Genomic DNA, 23,869 nt, shown 5'->3' on the forward strand with positions numbered 1-23,869 from the left:
AGAGAGCACGCACGCTGGAGGAGGAGCTAGAGGCGCGGGAGAGGGTGCTCGTGGACGAGGAGGCGACGACAACGTGGGAGACAAAGCTCACGACGGGGATGTTGCGCCGAATTTGGGGATGAATCCATTTGGGAGAGAGAGGGAAAAATACAGATTTGTCCAAAGGAAAAAAAACCAGAGCAGGTCTTGTGCCGCGAGGAACAGAGTCATCCGCGCGGGGTCTAAGAGAACGGTTGGTTCTAGCTGACTCATCCAGTCACCATGCGCCGAGATTTATATGCGTCTCACCGGGCGACCGGCACCACATTCGCTCTGAATCACAAAAAAAATGATCATAAACTCTAAGCTTTCGAGAACACTAAAAATCAAACGACATAATTTTAGACATGATTAATTTAAGGACCCTGATAAGTGTCACACGTGTGGCATGAAGCAATTCCGTCCTGACATTTTTTATAGCAAGCTTAGTTACGCGAGGATGATAACTTCAGTTGTGAAACATGGCAACTTTCTGTTTGGATGGCCAGTTTCAGTTTTTCTGTGGGTTTTTTTCTAATAAATATTTTAGTTGTAAAAAACATCAGGGCGGTGTTACTCTGTGCCACATGTGTGGCACTTATCTTTTGGGCAATTTAAAGTTTTTCATGCCAATTTATATTGGCGCAATGACGATAAATTTAGTTTGCAAGCACGGTAACTTTATCACAAAATAAATAAACTATGACAGATTTGCCATGCTCACCAACTAAAACTTGTCATCCTCCAAGAACATAATTTTTCATGAAGAAACATTCGTTTTCCCATGCTAAAAAAACCTGACGTTGATATGTATCCATCATATCTACTTTTCCAAACACTTTTGCTCTTGTTTTGCAAGGTAATTTGCATGATTTGAATTAAACTAACCTGGACCGACGTTGTTTTCAGCAGAACTAACATGATGTTGTTTCTTGTGCAGAAATAAAAGTTCTCAGAATCGGACGAAACTTTGCAGAGATTTTTCATTGAATATATAAAAAATATATTGGAACAAAGATCCATCGGAGGGGGGCCACTAGTTACTCACAAGGAAATAGGGCACGCCTACCCCCAAGGCGCGCCCTGACGCCATATGGGTCCCACAGGCTACCGTCTGACCTAATTCCAAGCCTATAAATTCTGTTTACCTAAGAGAAAAATAAGAGAAAAAGTTTCATTACGTTTTACGATACGGAGCCGCTGCCACCTCCTATTCTTCCTTGGCAGGGCTGCTATGGAGTCCGTTCAGGGCTCCGAAGAGGGGGATTCGTCGCCATCATCATCACCAATCCTTCTTCATCATCAATTCCATGATGCTCCCTGTCGGGAGTGAGTAATTTCTTCATAGGCTTGTTGGACGGTGATGGAGTTGGATGAGATTTATCATATAATCGAGTCAATTTGTTAGGGCTTGATCCCTAATATCCACTATGTTCTGTGATTGATGTTGCTATGACTTTACTATGCTTAATGCTTGTCACTAAGGCCCGAGTGCCATGACTTCAGATTTAAACCCTCTACGTTTTCATGAATTTATTTGAGTTATGATCCTATCTGCTAGTTGTATGCACTTGTTATTATTCTGATCTGTAAACGTCAAAGTGACAATAGTTGGGATACTCTCCTACTGTAATTTGAGGATTTCTTGTATTCACCGTGTGTTAATGTTTTGTTCCGGTTCTTTATTAAAAGGAGGCCTTAATATCCCTTAGATTTCCTTATGGACCCTGCTGCCACGGGTGGGTAGGACAAAAGATGTCATGCAAGTTCTTATTATAAGCACACATGACTATATACGATTATTATAAGCACACATGACTATATACGAAATGCATGCCTACATTGAATTGATGCGTTGGAGCTATTGTGTATCGTTCTAGGTTGTGACTGTTATATGATGAATGCCATCCAACACAAATATCGATCATTGATCCAATGCCTACGCTTTTTTGATATTGATATTTGCTAAGTTACTATACTTTGCTGCTACTGTTGCAATCACTACAAAATTGCTAATGTTACTATCACAGTTACTATTGTTACTGTTACCGCTAGTATCAAACTATCATACTACTGCTGCAGATATTTAGCTCTCCAGGTGTGTTGAATTGACAACTAAACTGCTAAGGCGCATAAATATTCTTTCGCTTCCCTTGTGTTGAATCAATAAATTTGGGTAAAAAACTACCCTCAAAGACTATCGTGATCCCCGATACTTTTGGATTATCAGACGTCAGATTTATAGTGGAGTCATAAGAGCAACTCCAATAGTTCCCTTGAAAATCTTCCCGTAAAAGTGGCTTTTCAGCCTTCTCGTAAAAGAAAAGGTAACTTTCATCAGTTCCCCTAAACTTCTTTCCCTAAATGCATTTTTTACTTTTAATTAAACTAGAAAATTAGATGAATTGGTAGGACCCGTCGGCCAATGACACCGGCAGGCGTGTGGTGGCCACCGGCGAGGCCATGGTGCGGGCAACAGTGGCAGGGCTGTGGCGACGGGGCGGATGAGGCGGTGACGGACCGGTCACGGACCTGTAACGGCAGCAGGAGACGGGCAGGCGCCGGCGTGGGCAAGATGGTGGCGGGTGACGATGGCGGGAGACAGTGTAGGCGAGGCGGCTGCCTATCTATTACTTACTAATAAAAGGGCTATTGCTTCTTACTACCATAATTTCGTATTATTTTCTATCCAAGGTGGTACTATAATTTGGTGTATTTATATATCCCTGCCCGTATCGGTGTACATAAAACACAAATCACACCAAAAACGCTTCGTTCAACGTTCTGCTCGTACGCACCCCTCCGTATTGGGCCATGTTGCTTTTTTTACCACAATTGCTGGATGGCATTTTCTTATGGGCCACGGATGGGCCTTCTAAAAGTCACATAAAAAAGATAATGCTTGGTAATCAAACTCATGACTTCAAGGATCAAAAGGTGGCTGCACCGACCGACTCAACTATCCATATTTCATGTTATATAATCCCACCTCGCTCCTTTAAGCAGATTGCGACCAGTTTATATAGGATCACATGTTTTCTGAAATATCAATATCAGGACTAAAAAACTACAACCAAGAATTGTGGGCTGTCTCAAGGAAGGGATATTAAAGGAAGGATTCCATCCTTAAAAAGGAAATTATGGAGATGGATTTATCAAGGACGCAAGGCAAATAATCAGGAATTGTGAGCTATCTCAAGGTGAGGTGTATTAAAGGAAGGATTCCGTCCATAAAAAAGGAAATTATGGGGCAGGATTTTCAGATTGCGGACTTGCAAGGATTAAGGATGGATGCACGTGCACGCTGATGTGCTGCCCGCTAAAAAAAGAGAACAAACGAGAGGGACGTGCTGCCCGCCGTAGGGGATTCGAGAGGATTAATAATAACAATTATCAAGGATGGATGCACGTGCGCACTACTTGAGAGGGGTTGAGGAGGATGGATTTCACGACGGTGATCCTCAAGGAGAAGGGATTGTGAGAGGGACGTGCTAACCGTAGGGGATTCGAACAAAGTAATGCAGCTCAAAGAAATATTTTTTAATGCTCTAAGTTACCACCCTCGACGCATCGGAGTTCCTTTGGCCGAACCAACACACCATCAAAACCGCATCAAGAATCATAATCCATTCAGATGAAGCAGAACTTGAATCGTGCTTCCTAAATGATGAATTTTAACGTTCAATCTATACCAACCGTCACAAGACTATGTCACGGTCAGTAAGAGATTTTCCAATTACTAGAATAATGTAGATGTTGTCAACTTCCTAGACTTTGTTCTTGGTTCGATTGTTATCATTGGAGGCATGCACCATGCTCCATACCAACCACAGATATGAACCGGATGTTGCATACTGTGGCATCACCTCGACACGGTCATCGAAATGTCACTCCCATGTAAACTTTAGTGTTACTTTTTTAGCCTTGTCCGTATGAGTTTAGATCAGTGAGTCTCAAGTTAGTCCGGTCTACGAAGCTCTATCACCATCACCATAAACTGAATGTTGGTCGTTAACATTACTCCTCCACTACTCCTCTGGCCTCCTCCCCATGGACAACTAATACACCATCATGGGTGTACTGCATCTAAAACAATGGAGGTGAGAATGAAACTCGGATGGCTGCAAACCAAACTACATATATTTGCTAACAGTTTTGCAAAAACGGTATGGTTGAAAGCACAATTCTTCGTCTTCTTGGAATAATTTATGTGGATCATAAATTAAATAATGATTTGTATTTTAAGCTATGCTAGGGAAGACCATAAAATTTTATCCCGTTGCAACGCACGGGCATTTTTGCTAGTTATATTCTAAATATGAAAAATTTGTCCCTGTTTGCGACGCACGATGAAGGTGAAGCGGGGGTCATCCAGTTTTATAGGAGAGAGAGGTCCAGCAAGAAATGTCCCGATACAGCGAGAAACCGAGCGGGAATGCAAGGGTCCGATAGGAAAAGGGAAGGATTTGTCGTGGGGTGGAGTTTTTGTCTTGGGCCCACTTGTTGGACATAACATGTCACATTGTCCTAACAACCACATTTCTCCCCCATATATGGTCTAGAATTGGGCAGCCCAGACCGTCGAGATGGTTGAATTTCAGGGAGCCTACTGGGCGTCTGTTTAATGTCCAAACACGTCTGAACATATGAATGGGATGAGCTTGGACCTTGAAGACAACCTTAATCATTTATTTGATTTATTTATATATATGCATTATAGCCCATAGAAACGCATGAACGTTCTACTAATTTTGTTATACATATTTTGTATATCTCAAAAAAGAAAAAATATACATATTATTAGGAAGTCTAAATTATGGAATATGAAACTTGGAAACTATCCTATCATGCATGTTTGATACTCCCTCCGTTCCTAAATGTTTGTCTTTTTAGAGATTTCAAATGGACTATCACATACGGATGTATATAGACATATTTTAGAGTGTAGATTCACTCATTTTGCTCCGTATATAGTCATTTGTTGAAATCTCTAGAAAGACAAATATTTAGAAACGGAGGGAGTATGTTTCATTCAATTTTCACACATCCATGAAACAAAATCAAGATCCCGTGCAAGAGACACACGGCAGAAGTTTATTTCCCGATTTTTTTTAAAAAAAAAAACAAGCGTTCTGATGGGCATGTGCTGAGGTAGCTATTGGCGAGAAGTCAGGACCGAAGTAGAAGTTTACTTCCTGAAAAAGAAAAACAAGCGTTGTCATGGGCATGTGCTGAGGTACTCGAGCTATTTTTAGCGAGAAGTCAGGACCGATCTATCGGACGACGCAAAGAGCGCCTCGCGGTCCATCTCGTAGCCGCACAAGTATTTCCACGCGTGGCACTCGACGCCGTCGGCAACCTTCTCGAGGCATCTTGTCGTGATGTTCAATATGAAGACGCCCTGACTGGTGCACCCTCCTCCTTCTCCGACGGTGAATATCACGGTGCCGCTCTTCTCGCCGAACCACCGCAGCTTAAACGCCGTTGTCATGGTAATCCCGAGCTCGGGTAGGCTGATGAGTTTGAGTCGGGCCTGTTCGTGCCCCTCCCACTCCCCGCCGGCAGCCGTCTGGGTCTCGATGTTGATGCAGAAGTCCGTGCATCCCAGGAAGCCCACGTCGAGGAGGCTCAGGCGCTTCCCGTCCGGGGAGGTGCCCAGCAGGCGCTCGCCGGCGTAATAGTGCGACTGCCTGTAGGGCACCGGACACATATCCATGGGCTCCGACGGCGGGCCGTCGAGCCGCACGCCGAACGCCTCGTGGTGCATGGGCCAGTAGGCCGCGCCGCCGACCACGACGGCGTGGCCAAGACCGCGCAGCATGTTGGCGCTGATCTTGCCGCCGGGTTTCCTTTCTTCCGGCCCCCAGCGGCATGCGACGCCGGCGTCGGCGTCGGCAGAGGAGCAGGAGCGCAGCGCCGTGAAGCTACGGCGGTTGTAGACGAGGAGCACGCGGAAGAAGCCCGACGGCGCGGGCACGTCTAGGTCGTCGCCGGTGAGTATCGCACACACGTAGTGCCCGGGGCAGTGGTCGCCGGAGAGCGGAGGGAGCATGGAGATTTCCCCCGTCATGGGGTTGCACACGCTGAGCGTAAGGCCGTCGGCGCGCGCCTCGCGCCGGAGCTCCAGGACAACACGGCCGTTGCGGGATGCGACAGGGCGGGCGTGGTCGAACAGCCCGGCGGCGACGTGTTCGAGCTGGGGGCGGGGGCCCAGGAGGCGCGAGGCGGCTTCCGTCGGGACGAAGCGCGGCGGCAGCGCGGGGGAGGCGCGGGGGGCGCGGGCTTCCTGGTGGAAGAAGCCGAGAGCGAGGTGGGGGAGGAATTGCGCGGGCGGCGGCAGAGAGCGGGAGATGGCGTCGGCGTGCGTGGCCACGGCGTTTACCGAGTGACTGCACGTCGCCCCGCAGCGGACGATGTCGGTGGCGGACGAGGACACGCCAGGCAGAGCCTTTTTTCCCTCGGCGCCGGCGCGCCTGGTCCGGTGTCGTTGCTGGTGCCGCCACAGCCACCCGTTGGTGTACGGTGGTGGCGTCGCCGAGGGACGGGCGCGGTCCCGTCGAAACGGCGGCATCGGATGCGCGTATTTTTAGGTTAGGTTTCCAATCTGTTGCAACGACTTCTGAGCCCACGAGTCCATCAACTAGGTGCCTCCATATTTATGCACCGACCCCCTAAAAACAATTATGCAACCCCAAGGATCGATCCGAGTCTTTTTTGGTTTTTTTGGTGCGGTTTTTACCGATCCGAATATGATCGTGCATTGATCATCCAGGCCCTGGGCCGTTATTAGCCCAGCGTATTCAGGCCTACGCCCATTTCCCCGAACTAAATTGCCCTAAGACCATTATCATTATCATCAAAGAGATCTTACAAAATTCCGTCTTATTCATGACTTGTAATTTTTCCTTTGAACCTCGAGAGTCGAACTATGAGGCTCATAGACTTGCTAGATTTGGTATCTCTCTTCCTGCTGGGAGGCATTTGTGGTTGGGCATCCAGCATGACCCAATTGTAATCCCTATAAACATTTTAGGTGATCAATAAAGGCTTGGCGAGCTTTTCTCAAAAAAAAAATACCATTAATTCGTATTTTCTCATCATCAACTAGCTAAAATTGATTAACCCTAGGATTAGGATCTTTTTTCCTTTATCCTCTATGTGTATTTTACATGCCACCCTAATTTGCTAGAGAATTTCTATTTTTTATCAAATAAAAATAAGATAATATCTATATCTATACCTACTAATAAAGCAAGGTGCATTTCGTTAATTTTCTCATCCGTTCAACACGGAAAATAATTTTTTTCCAGAATTTTGTATGTGGCCCAGTAAAGCCAGCCCACTTTTTTCTACCCGCATAGCTGGGAAAATTTTATTTTCCGCACTGGGCGAACAATAGTCGGAGCTTCACACAGGACAACCAATAATGGGTTAGCCCATTTTGCTTTGTCTCTCTGTTTTAATTATATTTTTAATCTCCATTTCGTATATCTTTTCTCCCTTCCATGTTTATTTTTATTTTAGAATTTGTTTCTTAAATTTACAATTGTCAAAAGCATTCAGTTAAAAATCAAATTTTAAAACGTTCAGAATTCCAATTTTTTTTGCTATTTTCAAAAATATCCGGTACTTGAAAAAGTTTCCCATTTTTCAAAAAAAAGTTATTTTTTTCAAAATTGTTTGAGATTTCTAAAAATAAAATGGAATTTAGAAAATGCGCCAAATTCTAAAAATATTCTTATTTTAGTGAAATTTTGATAATTCAAAATAATTTTGCCTATTAAATATTTACATTTTCTAAAAATCTTAGTAATTTTCAGCATATGTTTCCATTTAAGAAAATATTCACAAATTCAAATAGTGTTCATGTTTTTATTTAAAAAATTGGTGTTTCCAAAAAATATTTTCGAATTTTAAAAGATGTTCCCGTTTCAAATTTTGTTCGTGTTTTTTCCAAAAGTGTACATAATTTTCAAAAAAACGGTTTAGAATTTAAAAAATGGTTCATGTTTGATCAAATATTCAAAAACTTCATACCTTAAAATCCCCTCGATTGAAAGGAAAAGTAGATTGAATAATTAATGGGTGGTCTCTGGCATATGATGATGTAACAAAACTCCTAAATGTCCTCTATCAATGAAGGGAAAAATAACAGATTAATTACTTCACAAACAGCAAAACTGAGAAGCTAAATGTTCCTTTATCGCATGCACATATAATTTTCACTAACTTTAAATGCATACTGTATTTTCTCATGTTGTAACGCACAAGCATATATGCTAGTAAGATATTATTGTAGGTAGCATGGGAGGGGAGAGCGACTGCAAATCCTATTTTAGCGTTAAAGGCGCCGGATGCAGTTCCTGCAAACCGGCGCGCACACAGCCTCAGCTCTGGGCCGGCCCATTTCACATTTTGTTCGCTGTTTAAATAAATGGACTAACCAATTCAACAACTTATCTCTTGTGCGTAACTACTTTCTTTTACATTTCTATGTATAGGAAATGCTTTCTAACTTTACCTCCCGCGAACCTCTAAAAAAAACTTAGCTCATGTGAGTTTTTTTTTTGTCATATTTCTAGGTTAGTCTGTTGCAAGTTGCAACGACTGGCGAGCCCACGAGTCCATCACCTAGGTGCCTTCATATTTACTAATGCAGTGACATTATATCCAACTTGGTAGAACGCGATTCATATTCGATTCAGGCTGTTACATGAATAGCAAAGCACGATGGCAGCACCCACCCAGTCCACTACTGGTTACACAATATATATTCCACAGATTGAAGGAAATATAGTCCATTGATTCCATCATTAGAATTTCTCAAAGATATAGGAGGAACTAAGCACTAATAACAGTAATGGTTTGGTTAATTACATCACTTTGAGCATGTCATAGAAATGATGTCAGTGATGATGTAGTATATGCGGCTACACATCAAGTATATTTGTTGTTGAGTTGTTGAGGTGCTCACAACCCAACTAAAAATGATGTCGTGAGTTGGGCTTGGACCATCAATGTGGTTATGGTGATGCTGTCCACGGCGCTGCCATGAAGTACCTGATCGACAAAATAAAAAGAACCAGTTCCTTGTATTAGGATAGAAACATGAGCACAATAAAAAATAGAACTTAATAAGTATCTGATCATAATTTCAAAACCATCATCATCCCTAGAAGTAGAAAAGGTCGGAGAGGTCGCCTATGTATAAAAATTTGGCAAGTTAAAGGTTTCAGGCCTAAATAAGCATCACCTAATCGTTGATATTTTGAAAAAAAATTGCATCTTACATTAATTAAACATCACAGTAAAGCAAAAGGTCACATATGACACAGTTTGATGTATGGAAATCATGTAAGAATCACTACGGAGTACTTCACAGCAGAAAGTAGTGGCATCACGGGTTCAAAAAAGAGCACATTTTCTTAGTCCAAATGAATCCATTGGTGAGATAGGAAGAAAGCAGAGGAGCATTGCATCTAGGAGACAGTGCTAACAACCCAGTGAAATAAATCATGTTTAATGCACAAGCAGTACTTGGTTCGGCTGCAATCTACTCGTATGATTTCTGTACTATTCTCATGTTACCCAAAGAAAGAGGGGGGAGGGATTAGAAGAGACTCAGGTCGCCTACGCGACGGAAGATGAGCAGGGGAAGATGGAGGGAGCCGCCGCCGTCGGGGCTCCGGCGGGACTGGATGGAGGGGAGGGCAAGGAAGGAGTAGGAGAGTTACCTATCAAGTGCTTTCTCTGAATAAAAACCACTATTGTGTTTTCTGCATCATATTGTACGGCACTGAACCAAGCAACTGGAATTGACAATGTAATGAGCCATTGCCCTTTTAGTAAGGTAAATATCATCCCTATGACTATAACCAATAGCAGGCACCAAAGTAAACATCTATGAAGGACTGTACACACACTAAGAAAGGCACTAAGAAATTGTTAATACAAAAACCAAAATACTGATCCGACCTTGATCTCTAATTACAATTGCAGCACACATTTGACAATATATTTCCATCAAGGATTATCTTTGTTTTGCATAATAAAGTAATTCTACACTTGGAATGTGTTGATACATCACCATCTATTTTTGTTATGCCAGTACAACGGTTCTGAATCCATTTGACAACAAACAATACCTAAAATGCATCAAACCTAAGTAAAATAAATGGGGGAGGGGTGCTACCTGAACACCGAGGAAACCTGCAGCAAACCGAACCACTGCCGGCTGGAAAGGTGAGGCAGAATCAACACCAAGATCTGTACCTGCAAAACAAATTAGGCAGCACACAAACAATAAATCAAGTTTGGATCCCCTGTCATGTGCTAAAACTTTGTAAGATAGTAGGAACATCTATTTATTGGTGCATCAAATCACTACTAAAAAAGCCTGAATAACCGATGGTTCAACCATGCGCAAGTACCTAAGAGTAGGCTGCTTTATCATGGAAGGAGGCATTTCACTGGTAGACATGGCAGGAGCAGCCTGATTTTAGTCGAAGAACACCTGAGATAGGACACGGTAACAACAATAAAAGAGGGAACAAATTAGCCACAGCGTACTTGTACTTCCATACACCTACAAAAAGAACACATGAATAAGGTCCGGGAACTATACTCTAAATAATTCTATAGCTGCACGAAAACTTCCAGGAGAAAAATTTGAACCCAAGCACAATGCAAGCAGCAGGACTACTGTGGGGAGTTTGGGCTGTGTCAGATGTGCCCTGCCTTCTACCGTGACCGTCTATTTTCATCCATGGATTTTACCCTAGAAACCTAGTGGGGAGCTAGCAAGAAGTGTGCGCTTCTAGATAAGCCCGGTGGCGAACGGGATACAGTCAAACACCATAAATGGTAAAATGGGTACTGTGATAAACCTACACATCCACTACAAAAATGACAGCAAAGCTAGATAAATCTGTGCATAAACTGATAATGCTTGACATAGTAAGAGATACATGTGTAGCCTGACAGTATATACAGCAGGGCTCACAGAATATTGAAATTACAAATGAATTGTTAATTTTAGCCTTTTAATTGGAAATATTGAAAGAAAAAAAATCTCCGAAGACACCCTTTTCGGCAGTGTTCACATGCATAGAATAACAAAAATAACAATATTAACAGTCTATAGATACTGCACTAACCAACAATACTCCAATTAAGCTAATAATGTATCTCTTTGTCCAGATCATGAAGCAGAGAATAAAAGACTTGTATGCACTAATGTATACCTCTAATTAACCACTACATGGCACTTATACATTTCTGCATAAATCATGCATCCATCCGCGACTTCAAATGAACCTTAACTGCCATAGTATCTAAAAAGCTTCAATATCATTGAAACAATATCTTCCATCACTTGAACTGCCCAAAGGTGAAAGCCATTTATTTCAGGATAAAAAGGTGTGAATCGACGAAATCATCATAATAATCCAGTTCACTTGGGACATACCTGCAGTTTCAGAGAACAATGAAGCAGTCAAATATAAATAACAAATCTCAAATTACTGAAACATCAGTTTCACATGATAATCCAGTGAATCTAGGTATATAAATAGTACAAGTAAACTGAAGAATATATCTCAAAAAGAAACAAGATCACCAGATCTGGGGCATCAATGTACAAATAAACTGAAGAATATATGTTAAAAAGAAACTGAAGAATATATCTCAAAATAGAAAAGGAAGGTAAATAAAGAGAAATTTCTATGGACATATTTTCATGTACTCACCTCTCCTTCATCAAGTCCTACATGAGCACGCAATCGCTTCCTAGAATTAATAACTTTCCTGTAAATGATGAGGCACCCACTACGCAGAGCGACCTGAATATCCCATCTTGACAGATACCTGCAATAGAAGAGTTCCGACTTGTTATGTATGAGACAGGGATATCATATTGTAATGCACTGCATCCATTTACAACCCCGCTAGTTCAGTGTGGCGACTGGTGAGGCCAACAATAACACTGCTGCTACAAGCTGAAACCATGTCCTGAATTTCATATATCGACTGACACGTCTTTCAACAGTTATAGAACATGTTGATCACCCTTTATATTTGATTTTTTTGTCAGTTTCTTTTACTTATTTAGTAATACTTTGCTCAACTTCATACAATAACCATGGTAGGTTGCACCGATTATCCCAAAAAAGACACGGTTATGTAGCGGTGCTCTGGACTCTGGAGATTTCTACCAAGATTGAAGACAACATATCAGCAATTTGGCATAGTTTAGGAGCATATAGAGTATTACATAGGGAATCTGCTGCTACAAAAGCCAACATCTTAGCCTCCAGGACATGGGCAACCACCTTGCCTGCACTGAAGTGCCCAACGCAAACTGCTGGCACATTTCAGCAAACATCTGGCATGCAGCTAAACAATGGCGCCAGGCACTGGCAACGGCATCGAGACATGCAATCCCAACACGAGAACCCACATAGACACACAAGCAGGATTCTTCCAAGCTCTGCCAGCTCACCTGACGATCTCTGGGCGCTCGCACCCAAAGCAGAAGCAGGCGGTGCGGATGAGGTTTGACTCCTTGGACGGAGCACCAAAGCCGCCCAGAACTCTGGCGACGCGACCTCCCGGCACACCTTCTTCAGGTCCAGTTGCGCCTCCCCTGCCTCGACGACCTGCACGCCTCCCCCGTTCTTGGTGAGGTCCAGCATAGTGGTTGGGCCGGAGGAGTTGATGGAGATGGAGCACAACACCAAGCCTCTGCCCCGCGTTGCGCAAGCTCGGCTCGCCGCCCCCATGGGGCGCGGGTGGTTGTGCTCACCCTCGTACGTCGCCTCTACCACCGAGCTGTCCTCCGCGCTTCTCTGCACCTGCACCACCATGGATCGCACCAAGAAATCAGTGACATAGCACAAGCTTTTCAGACCGTACAAGTACCAGATGGTGCTGCAGCTCAATGCTCGTCAAATTGGGTGGAGTTTGTAGGATACCTTCTTGACAGGGAAGCCTCCGCCCAATTCGACACAGCGGCACAAATTCACACAGCAGCACCTGCACATGACCGCATCCAGGCATCAGATCCAAAAAATCACCTTTATCTCTCACCAGATCCATCTACTTATCCAACAACACCAGTCTAAAGGGGCACACCAAAGCACCAAAGCATCTCCAGCGGTACTCCTAACTATCATATGACTACTCATCCAACAACATCAATCAAAAGGGGCACACCAAAGCACCAAAGCATCTCTAGAGTTACTCCTAATTGCCGTATGACCTCAAGACTATACCTCTCCTTGACAACAAATGCATACTTCAGAAAAAAATGCTTCTAGATCTAAAGCTCCCCTGGACAGCAAACTAACAAAATAAGATACCTCCGAAGAGCCCCTTCCTTGGAACCTAGCTAGAGCAGTAAAGAAATAAGAAACAACAACTCCTGTACAAAAACATAGCCTTCCTGCATGCAAAAAGGAACAAACCCACCAGGGTTCCTACCAATGTCCAGCCAAGAATAAAAGGCATATGTCCACACCCCACTAAAAACAAGCACAAATTCTTTTGTCCCTTACCAGAATCAAGACAAAAAAGAAAAGAGTACAAAAAACACATGGCCATACATGTATACATCCAACCTAGAATAGAAGAATAGTGAAAATAAGGAGGAGGAGAAGGGTTGAACCACTGATCAGTGAAGGCCAGATAGAAGGATGCACTGGTGACAATGGACGATATCTTCAGCAAATGGAATCCACTACAGGTTGAGTAACAACTGGAATTTGATACATGAGCACTTCCTGCAAAATTGAAGAACAACACACATAAGAAGACAAAAGTAAAGCCAGATCTGCCTCTCCATGAACACCAAAACAAATCCATCTGGTTTTCTATTCCACGCCCAAGCGACCTGAAATCTCTAGCTTTAGGGAGGAGAAGGGGGGAGAGGGACCTGTAGGTCTAGTAGGCGCGGTAGGAGGGTGATGCAGTGCAGGAGGGCCCGGACGGTGTCGGGGAGGACCAACCGGCGGCGCAGGTGCAGCGCCGGCGTCCATGGCGACCATGACGCTATGTTTATCCCGGGCTCGAGCTCGCCACGGCCGCTGGCGCGCTCACCAACGCGTCCACACGCCCGAGCTAGCTCGAGATCCATCGCGCTCACCATCGAGCCACCGCGCCCGGACCCGGCCCGCCCCTCGACCCTGAGCTTGGATGGGCAGGGCGAGGGGGGCGCGGGAGGGGAGAGGAGGCGGCGGCGAGGTGGGAGGAGCGGGGCGCGGGGGAGGAGAGGAGGCGGCGGCGAGCGGGACGGCCGGGCGAGGCGGCGGGGCGGGCGAGCCAGCGGGGCGAGCGGCTGGGAAGGGGAGACGAGAGGAGGCGGCTAGGGATCTACGGGAGCTGATAAGATTTTATACCCAAAAGTGAAATGACTAAAATGCCCTTGGGGGGCACTGATTTTACACGCGGTGGCACGGCCAGGCGATGGCATGGCGACGCGGACGGCCAGGGTCGCTGCGAGCTCGATCGGATGGTTAGAATTGGTCCACTCGGAGATCCGACGGCCAGGACGCGCTCGGGAAGACGATCGGACGGCTGCGAGGGCACATGGCCTGAGATTGCTTCATTTTGGTTCAAACGAATTGGTCCACTCGGAGATCCGACGGCCAGGACGCGCTCGGGAAGACGATCGGACGGCCGCGAGGGCACATGGCCTGAGATTGCTTCATTTTGGTTCAGACTCTAACAATGGGATGCACCCACCCCCTAAAAAACATTATGCAACCCCGGGGCTCGATCCGAGTCTTTTTTGGTTTTTTTGGTCCATTGAACCTAGGTGCCTGCATATTTATGCACCCCCTCAGATCGATCCGAGTCTCTCTTTTTTTTAGCGGTTATTTTATGGCTGGGACCAATCCGAATCGGAAGCTGCATCGATCATCCAGGCCTTCGGGCCTAGCCCCTATTAGGTGCATCCATCTAGGCCTTGGGGCCTAGCCCCTATTAGGTCCAGTCTATTTAGAGGATGGTTAATACTAGGAAAATTGCCCGTGCGTTACAGCGGGAGAAATAAATCACCACACATCTCAAAATGGCTCATTCATGTTGTCATCTATTTTTGTCATCATCATCCGTAGTGGTCATATTGTCCACCTATTCGTGACGAACATGATCAGTCTCAATGCCTTGAGGTTGGTCATCACACTCTAGCACACCTTTTTGCAAGTCCTCCCTGCATGGACTTGTAATTTTGCCGACTCATAATGATGGTGGAGCATAGACGAACAGATTTTTATTCACTGCAATTTAAAACTAAAAAAAGGTGTACATTAGGAATAATCTTCTTGCTATCATCCAAACAAATCTTCTAGTTGATTTGTATTTCCCAAAGCGATAGTATATGCATAGGCGGATCATTTGCCTACTGCAGACAAGTATATCAAAATAATCTACATACATGTTTAATATTTTGTTGGACAAAATATGTTAAGACTGCGCAATGTGGAAAATAAAACAATTTAATGTTCAAAGAAATATGGAAAATAGAAATAATGGAACCTTTGTCTTGGGGAATATTGTGACCCTCGTAAGTCAATTCGTTCAAAATTATGGTCATATTATGTGATGCATAAGCTAGTTCGTTGGAGAGATGCAAATTAAAACATCTTAGCTTGAGAATTTCTATGTATAGTAATACATATCAGTCTCTTTGTTTATTGAGTGCAGAACCGTGCACACTACAACCACGTTGGGAATTGAACAAACATATGCACATAACTAAAATTTATACCGCAAAAATAATAGATAAGTAATCCAGATGCAACTGAAACACCATGAGGAATGTACATGTCCCTAGATCTAATAGCAATTGTTTTAAGGGCACTCACTGCAAATGTAATCGGTATGAGGTTATGAGGTCATGACAACTGAAACAGATTAGAGTAAATCAACCAAATGAAGTGATCATCATATCATCAAAAATCGTTCCAACGATGCCAGGTTCCAGCTCAACTATAGGTGGATGGTGTGCAAAGCTATTATATGTCAGAAGAGTGAACCGTGGATCTCCATAGATTGGTCTAGTTGAGCATCAAAACAATGTCTGTGATGTCAACATACTACATGTCCTGTGAGCTCGAAGGCACCATCCAAGATGAAAAAAAGTTCCTTGCTGCATAGTTTTCCTTTTTGGTCCTGCTACATATCTTAAATTAATAATTAATATTAATCATAGTTGAACATGGCAGCACCTCCCATTCCATCTTAGCCATGAACCAGAACCACATGTTCAGAGACCCATTTGCAACTATCTAAGGTAATCGGACACCTCTGATCACAGTCCTCCTGCTTCTCTTCCTATCTTCATTCATGTCCCCACACAAGCCCTCTTTCTTCTTCTCTTGTTCTTTTTTTTCACGTGTCAATCCACAACACCACGGAACCATCACCCCGACCCAAGCCAGCCAGCCCATGCACATGTATGTCCCAACAAGCCCCTCTCTTTGTTCTTTTTTTTTCACCCAGCCACATATCATCTCGACCAGCGCCTCACTCTTTGTTTTTTTTCTTGTCTTGGGCTGCTTGATGATTCTTTTGAAACTCCGGCCTATATAAATTGGTGGATTTTAATACAAAGGGCCGATGTGGGAATATTTATTTGTGCATCTAACTTTCTTTAGAAGAATTTGTGCATCCAACTCAGTATTCGTGCGTGACCGTGGGCTAGGATTTGAGCACACTTGGGCCGGACTAACCTCACAGGCCGGCGCACCTATCTCTTGAGGCCCAGTCGCCCCCACTACTCCAAACCTGGCCAAATGGGCCGGCCTTAGCGTGCCGGCCTGATAGCCCGCATGCCTGGCCCGTCATGGGCCGGCCCGGCACGTGGCTAGACAGGCCATGCCCGGCACGAGGCCCGCCTGAGGCCGTTCCTGGGCCGCGAGGCTCCGCACGCGTGCCAGCCCGGCACGGCACGCCTAAGCCAGTGCACGCCCGGCGGGAGCGGAGGGGAGCGTCCAGATTTGAAATTTGGGGGTGTCTCGCGTGCACAAGGCACAGCTACGCAGGCGCTGGCCGCTGGCTACCTCACTGGATAGTTCGGGTGGGTCCAGCCGTTGCATGCGAGTTCTCCTGGGGTCCATTTATAGCAGTACAACAACGTACACGTTAAAAAAATCTAGCGCGTACGAGGGCGAGAAGGAGCGCCTCGCTCGGTCGCTCGTGCCGCCCGAGAGGCAGGCATACCAGGTGGGCCGTCGTGCCGGCCCGTGAGGCTATTGTGCCGTGCCTAGGCCGGAGAGGCCAACATGCGTGCTGGCCCGGCAGGCCCGTGTAATGGACGTGCTTGGGCGGGCCGTGCCGTGCCTGGCCCGTATAAGTCTCGTCGTGTCGGGCCGGGCCGGGCCTGAAAGTGCGTTACATCGACTAGAGGGGGTGAATAGGCGATTTTTATGAATTCTTCACTGAGGAATTTGCGGGTGAGGAAATTCCTTAGCGAAGAACTACTTGCAGCGGAATAAGTACTCAGAAGTAAACATAACAGGATACAAGCATGGTCATCATGATGAAATGAAGACAGGCACAGAGTACAGAAAGCGTAAACACAGGATAACACAGGATGAAGACAAACAGACTGAAGAAATTGAACTGAGGAAATTGAGAAAGTCTTCAGTTAAAGTCTTCAAACACAGATATGACAAGCACACAACACAGTAATGAGGAAATGAAAGAGTTGAGGAAATAGAACCAGTTGGCTTGGTGAAGACAATGATTTGGTAGACCAGTTCCAACTGTTGTCTCAGTTGTACATCTGGTTGGAGAGGCTAGGTATTTAAACCTGAGGACACACAGTCCCGGACACACAGTCCTCACCGTATTCTCCTTGAACTAAGGTCACACAGACCTCGTCCAATCACTCGTGGTAAGTCTTCAGGTGACTTTCAAACCTTCACAAACTCGGTCACTCGGCGATCCACAATTCCTCTTGGATGCTCTAGACCATGACGCCTAACTGTCTGGAAGAAGCACAGTCTTCAAAGGTAACAAGCGTCGGATCCACGCAGGATCAATCTCTTCAGTGATGCTCAATCACTTTGGGTTTGTAGGTGTTTGGGTTTGGGTTTTCCTCACTTGATGATTTTCGCTCAAAGTCCTCGGAGGATGGGATGCTCTCAAATGACAAATGTCAGTTTCTCTCGGAGCAGCCAACCGGCTAGTGGTTGTAGGGGGGGCTATTTATAGCCTAGGGAGCACACCAATTTCTTCACTTTCAAAGTCTTCAGAAAGTCTTCGGTCGAAGAACTTCATTTTTAGGGGTCAACTTTTCTCTGTAAATATCAAACTCCTCATAGACTTATAGACCTGTGTACACTCATAAACACATTAGTCCCTTAACCTATAAGTCTTCAATACACCAAAATCACTAAGGGGCACTAGATGCACTTACAATCTCCCCCTTTTTGGTGATTGATGACAATATAGGTTAAGTTTTCAACGGGGATAAACATATGAAGTGTAAATACTGATATTGAGGAATTTGATTGCAAGATATAGAAGAACTCCGCCTGAAGATGTGCATAGTGAGGAATTTGCTTTTGAAGCAATGCACACTTGAAGAGTTGAATCATGGAGGCCTCCCCCTATATCTTGTAATTCATACACGCATTTGACATAATATATGAAGAATTTGAAATGCATGATGAAATATGGTGACTGATGTAATTCAGCATGCGTGCAATAACATTAACAAGGAATAAGCATGCAGAAGAAACAGCAAAAGTATCAGGCCACCATAGAGTTTTAAGTTTACAACTCGATCCAACAAAGTCATCAGAAGAACGAGAGTTGTAACTTAGAAAAAAAACGCCCATATAAGATAGACCCGCTTGAAGACTAACTCAAATTCCTCCCCCTTTGTCATCGAATGACCAAAAGGTTCGAAAATGAGGACTAACGCCCCTGAAGAATATCAAGTTGATGAAGGAGCGCCAGCGTTGTTGGGGTCGTTTGTTGATGTAGGGCCTGCCGCAGTGTCGTCCAAGTCTTCATGCTCGTCGGTGTCACGCGATGAAGAATAGGAGCTGGTCACCAAGGACGGAACCTTGACCTTCTTGTATTTCTTCGGTGGAGGAGCAGAGCAGTCAAAATCTTCCTTGAGACCCATTTTCTTCAGATCTTCTGCGCTATAAATGTGAGACAGAACAGCCCAGGTACGGTTGAAGGTTTCATGGAGGTAGTAATGATTTTTCTTCACTGCATTGTGGGTAGCAGTCATGTTGTGAAGAATTGAACCAAACTGACGCTTGACCCATTTGTGATTGCGATCAACCTTCTGGTGAAAACTGAGGAGAAGCTCACGGTCAGTCATCACCCTGGGAGTTGTGCCTTGAGGATTTGGCTTGGTTGCGTTGGCGGCAGAGTCATGGGTGGCAGAGTCATCATTGATGGAGTAGGATGCAGCCTTGCGAAATTGACCATCCAATGGACGAATGCCTTCATCAATAACAGCAGTAGCCTTGCCCTTTTCATCAGCTGAGGAAAATGTCCGTTTGAGGACTTCAATCGGGGGCAAGTAGCTGCAATGGTTCAGTGTATCAGCTTTGTAGTTGAGTGAAGACCTTGTTCTGATGAATCTCATAATCCACGGAGCATAAGGCTTCAACTCAAACGGTGACATTGCGACATTGGCTAGAGTCCTCATGAAGAAATCATGGAAGTTGACGGGAATGCCATGAATGATATTGGAAAGCAGATTCTTCATGATGCCAACGACTTCTTCTTCATTCGAGTTGTGGCCCTTGATAGGACTCAATGTCTTCGTCAGAATGCGATAGACAGTCTGAGGCACATATAACAATTCCTTCACAAGGAATTTAGTTCTTGGGGCCTGACTGGGCTTCAATGGCTTCATCAGCACTTGCATATAGTGATCTGTAAGCTCAGGTTCACTGTAGACGCAACGAGCAGCTTCAAGGGGAGGACTGAGAGGCAAAGCACAAAGCAATTCAGTAGCTGGTGCCTTGTAGTGAGTATTTTCAGACATCCAGTCCAGTACCCATGAATTCACATCTTCAGAGTCTCCGGTGATGTGCAGAGTTGCATAAAATTGAAGAATGAGCTCTTCATTCCAATCACATATATCAGTGTAGAAATTTAGCAGCCCAGCATCGTGAAGAACACTGAGGACTGGCACGAAGCATGGCAGAGATTCCATATCCACGTGAGGAATGAGCTCATGATCGAAGACTTTGTCTTTGTTGAACAGCACTGAGGAATAAAAATTTGCATGGCTGGCAGTCCAGAAACGCCTCTTCCTAATGTGAGCAGAGTCATAGGGGTTGTAATCAGTGAAGAATACGTGCTCGCCGAAGAAATCATTAGCCTTGAATTTTTGCTTCCTTGAGAATGGATCCTTTGGTTTGGGCAGAGGAGTGTCAGTCAGTTGCATTACAACCTCAGGAATCGCAATCTCAGGTTCTTCAGGATGAGGAATTTCTGGTTCCTCTTCAGTGGCAGCCTGGGTCTTCAATTCTTCATGTACATTTTCTTCAGCACTAGTGGCTGGAATTTCTTCATGGACATATGGGGTTGCACGAGCTTCATCAGATCCCATTTGAACTGTAGTTGTTGGGGACTGAGGAATTTGTTGCAATGGTGTGAAGAGTGGAGAGTTGGGGTGCTGACTTTCCCAAAAGTCATCATTCAGCACAGGTGTGGTACAGCCAATGTCCACATCTTCATCTTCCATTTCTTCAACGTCGGCCTCTTCAGCAGTAAACTGAGGCATAGGCGAGGAAACAGCTGGAGTTGAAGGGATTTCATCCACTTCAATTTCTTCATCCATCTGCTCTGACGAAGCAGCAGAAGGATTTTCTTCATCAGATCCGCTAGGGATCACATATTCTTCATCAAAAGGAACAAGGTCCTTTGATGGCATGGTTGAGATCGGAACAGCATCAATGGGGTTTGCAACTGAGCTGGTCAATTTCTTCATCTTCTTCGGAGCTGAAGAATCTGAAGAAGCTGATGCTTTCCTTTTCTTCATTGTTGCACGCTCTACAGCCTTGGTCTTCTTCACATCTGATGCAAATGGAAGGATTGGAGTTGGAGTAGGCGCAGGAGGAGCAGAGGAATGTGGTTGATTTTCTTCAGGCACAACAGATGCAGTTTCCCTGACCTCTTCATTTTCTTCAGGCGCAACACTAGTGGATGCCCTGGCTATTTCATCAGCGGCTGGAATGCAGTCATCAGCCTTGGAACTCACATTTTCTTCAGCAGCCTGAATGTCATCAGCGGTGCTGGCATGTTCTTCAGTTGGCTGAGCAGATGCTTCAGTCTGAGGAATTTCTTGTTGCGATGGGGCTGCAACATTGGAGGTGAACTTCTCAGTCAGTTTAACAAACCTGACCTTGGCTCCTTGCCAATCAACATAGTAAGCGTTGAAATCATCGCTGAGGACTTTGATTTCAGACTGTATTTTCACAAGATCATCTGTTGTCATAGAGACAATGTTGTTCTTCAGGAATTTCTCTTTCCTATACTGCGCTTTCTTGATCTGCCTGGCCTTCTCAAATTTCCATTTCTCTTCTTGGATGAAGGCGGTCAGCATATGACTTTGACCAGGAGTCAACTTGAAATCAGGCATAGGAGTGTTGGGGTCCTTGTGCCAGAGATCAATGTAGTCGAGGATCATCTTTGGATCCAAAAGCAGAGGCACATTTGTGCCCTTGGCTCTGATGATTTCAGCAAGTTCTTCATCATCAGCTTCGTCTTCTTCAGACGGCACTTGGAAGGCGACCTGCTTCTTGTGAGGACTTGGGCGAGCACCTCGTCCAGCAGTGGTCTTTGTCTTCAGCAGAGAGGGTCCTGTTGAAGAATTTGGTGCAGCTGAGGAACTAGCTGAAGCTCCTGAGGCAATAGAGATGCCTGTAGTCCTTTGGCACGTGGCAAGATGCACAGGTGCTGAGGATTTGGTCGGAGCAGCTGAGGACTTTGGAGGAGCTGAGGATTTTGGAGGAGCAAGAGCAGCGTGAGAAATTGGCCGTGAGGGCTTTGAGGATTCTAGCCGTGAGGGCATTGAAGGTGAAGCACTTGGCTTACACGCAGGCTTCTTTGCCATGGATTTCTTCGGCTTGACAGAGGCCTCAGCGGCAGCGGCAGCAGAGTCTTCATTGAATTTCCTCACTGCTTCTATGGCTTGTCTAGCCAGCTTGGCCTGGCGCTTGGCCCATTCATCAGGATAATCCTCACCACGCTTGAGGCTGGTGAGATCAGCTTCTTGGCCAGGTGCCAACGGAGGTCTTGGGCATGGAGGATTTAGTGCAAATTCCTTCATGTACTTGGGAGTCACATACCTGTACTCCCTCTGAAGGAAATATGCCCTAGAGGCAATAATAAAGTTATTATTTATTTCCTTATATGATGATAAATGTTTATTATTCATGGTAGAATTGTATTAACCGGAAACATGATACATGTGTGAATACATAGACAAACAGAGTGTCACTAGTATGTCTCTACTTGACTAGCTCGTTGATCAAAGATGGTTATGTTTCCTAGCCATAGACATGAGTTGTCATTTGATTAACGGGATCATATCATTAGGAGAATGATGTGATTGACTTGACCCATTCCGTTAGCTTAGCACACGATCGTTTAGTATTCTGCTACTGCTTTCTTCATGACTTATACATGTTCCTATGACTATGAGATTATGCAACTCCCGTTTACCGGAGGAACACTTTGTGTGCTACCAAACATCACAACGTAACTGGGTGATTATAAAGGTGCTCTACAGGTGTCTCCAAAGGTACTTGTTGGGTTGGCGTATTTCGAGATTAGGATTTGTCACTCCGATTGTCGGAGAGGTATCTCTGGGCCCACTCGGTAATGCACATCACTTAAGCCTTGCAAGCATTGCAACTAATGAGTTAGTTGCGGGATGATGTATTACGGAATGAGTAAAGAGACTTGTCGGTAACGAGGTTGAACTAGGTATTGAGATACCGACGATCGAATCTCAGGCAAGTAACATACCGATGACAAAGGGAACAACGTATGTTGTTATGCGGTCTGACCGATCTTTCGTAGAATATGTGGGAGCCAATATGAGCATCCAGGTTCCGCTATTGGTTATTGACCGGAGACGTGTCTCGGTCATGTCTACATAGTTCTCGAACCCGTAGGGTCCGCACGCTTAAAGTTCGATGACGGTTATATTATGAGTTTATGTGTTTTGATGTACCGAAGGTAGTTCGGAGTCCCGGATGAGATCGGGGACATGACGAGGAGTCTCGAAATGGCTGAGACGTAAAGATCGATATATTGGATGACTATATTCGGACTTCAAAAATGTGTCGAGAGGTATGAGACCTCTACTTTGCCTACAAGATGGAGGAGAATAGCTCAACCAGTGAGCATGTGCTCAGATTGTCTGAGTACTACAATTGCTTGAATCAAGTGGGAGTTAATCTTCCAGATAAGATAGTAATTGACAAAGTTCTCTAGTCACTATCACCAAGTTACTAGAACTTCGTGATGAACTATAGTATGCAAGGGATGATGAAAACAATTCTCAAGCTCTTCGCGATGCTAAAATCGGCGAAGGTAGAAATCAAAGAAAAACATCAAAGTGTTGATGGTTGACAAGATCACTAGTTTCAAGAAAAAGGGCAAAGGGAAGATGGGGAACTTCAAGAAGAATGGCAGGCAAGTTGCTGCTCAAGTGAAAAAAACCCAAGTCTGGACCTAAGCCTGAGACTAAGTGCTTCTACTACAAAGGGACTGGTCACTGGAAGCGGGACTGCCCCAAGTATTTGGCGGATAAGAAGGATGGCAAAGTGAACAAAAGTATATTTGATATACATGTTATTGATGT

At 44.8% G+C, this 23,869-nt stretch overlaps 2 protein-coding genes across 5 annotated transcripts; both read right to left on the reverse strand.

The window, feature by feature from the left end:
* Nucleotides 1-5,028: 5,028 nt before the first annotated feature.
* LOC123141188 (uncharacterized) lies at nt 5,029-6,654 on the reverse strand. The gene has a single exon (XM_044560401.1). It carries the CDS (start codon nt 6,587-6,589, stop codon nt 5,270-5,272), a length of 1,320 nt encoding a protein of 439 aa, XP_044416336.1. The 5' UTR covers nt 6,590-6,654; the 3' UTR covers nt 5,029-5,269.
* Nucleotides 6,655-8,777: 2,123 nt separating this feature from the next.
* On the reverse strand, nt 8,778-14,351 carry LOC123143755 (WRKY transcription factor WRKY62). 4 transcript variants are annotated; one of them, XM_044562730.1, is made up of 9 exons: nt 13,949-14,351; nt 13,682-13,796; nt 12,990-13,050; nt 12,518-12,869; nt 11,766-11,883; nt 11,262-11,485; nt 10,449-10,531; nt 10,211-10,290; nt 8,778-9,078 (listed from the first exon to the last, which is right to left on the reverse strand). In XM_044562730.1, exons 1-5 carry the CDS (start codon nt 14,058-14,060, stop codon nt 11,783-11,785), a joined length of 741 nt encoding a protein of 246 aa, XP_044418665.1. In that variant the 5' UTR covers nt 14,061-14,351; the 3' UTR covers nt 8,778-9,078; nt 10,211-10,290; nt 10,449-10,531; nt 11,262-11,485; nt 11,766-11,782. The 4 variants fall into 4 exon arrangements, with proteins under 4 accessions (XP_044418665.1, XP_044418667.1, XP_044418664.1 ...); XM_044562732.1 differs by having other exon boundaries at nt 10,449-10,603; XM_044562729.1 differs by having other exon boundaries at nt 11,262-11,397; nt 13,949-14,350.
* Nucleotides 14,352-23,869: the final 9,518 nt, after the last annotated feature.

Source organism: Triticum aestivum, chromosome 6D, assembly GCF_018294505.1.
Source record: "Triticum aestivum cultivar Chinese Spring chromosome 6D, IWGSC CS RefSeq v2.1, whole genome shotgun sequence".
In the NCBI taxonomy this organism is placed as follows: domain Eukaryota; kingdom Viridiplantae; phylum Streptophyta; class Magnoliopsida; order Poales; family Poaceae; genus Triticum; species Triticum aestivum.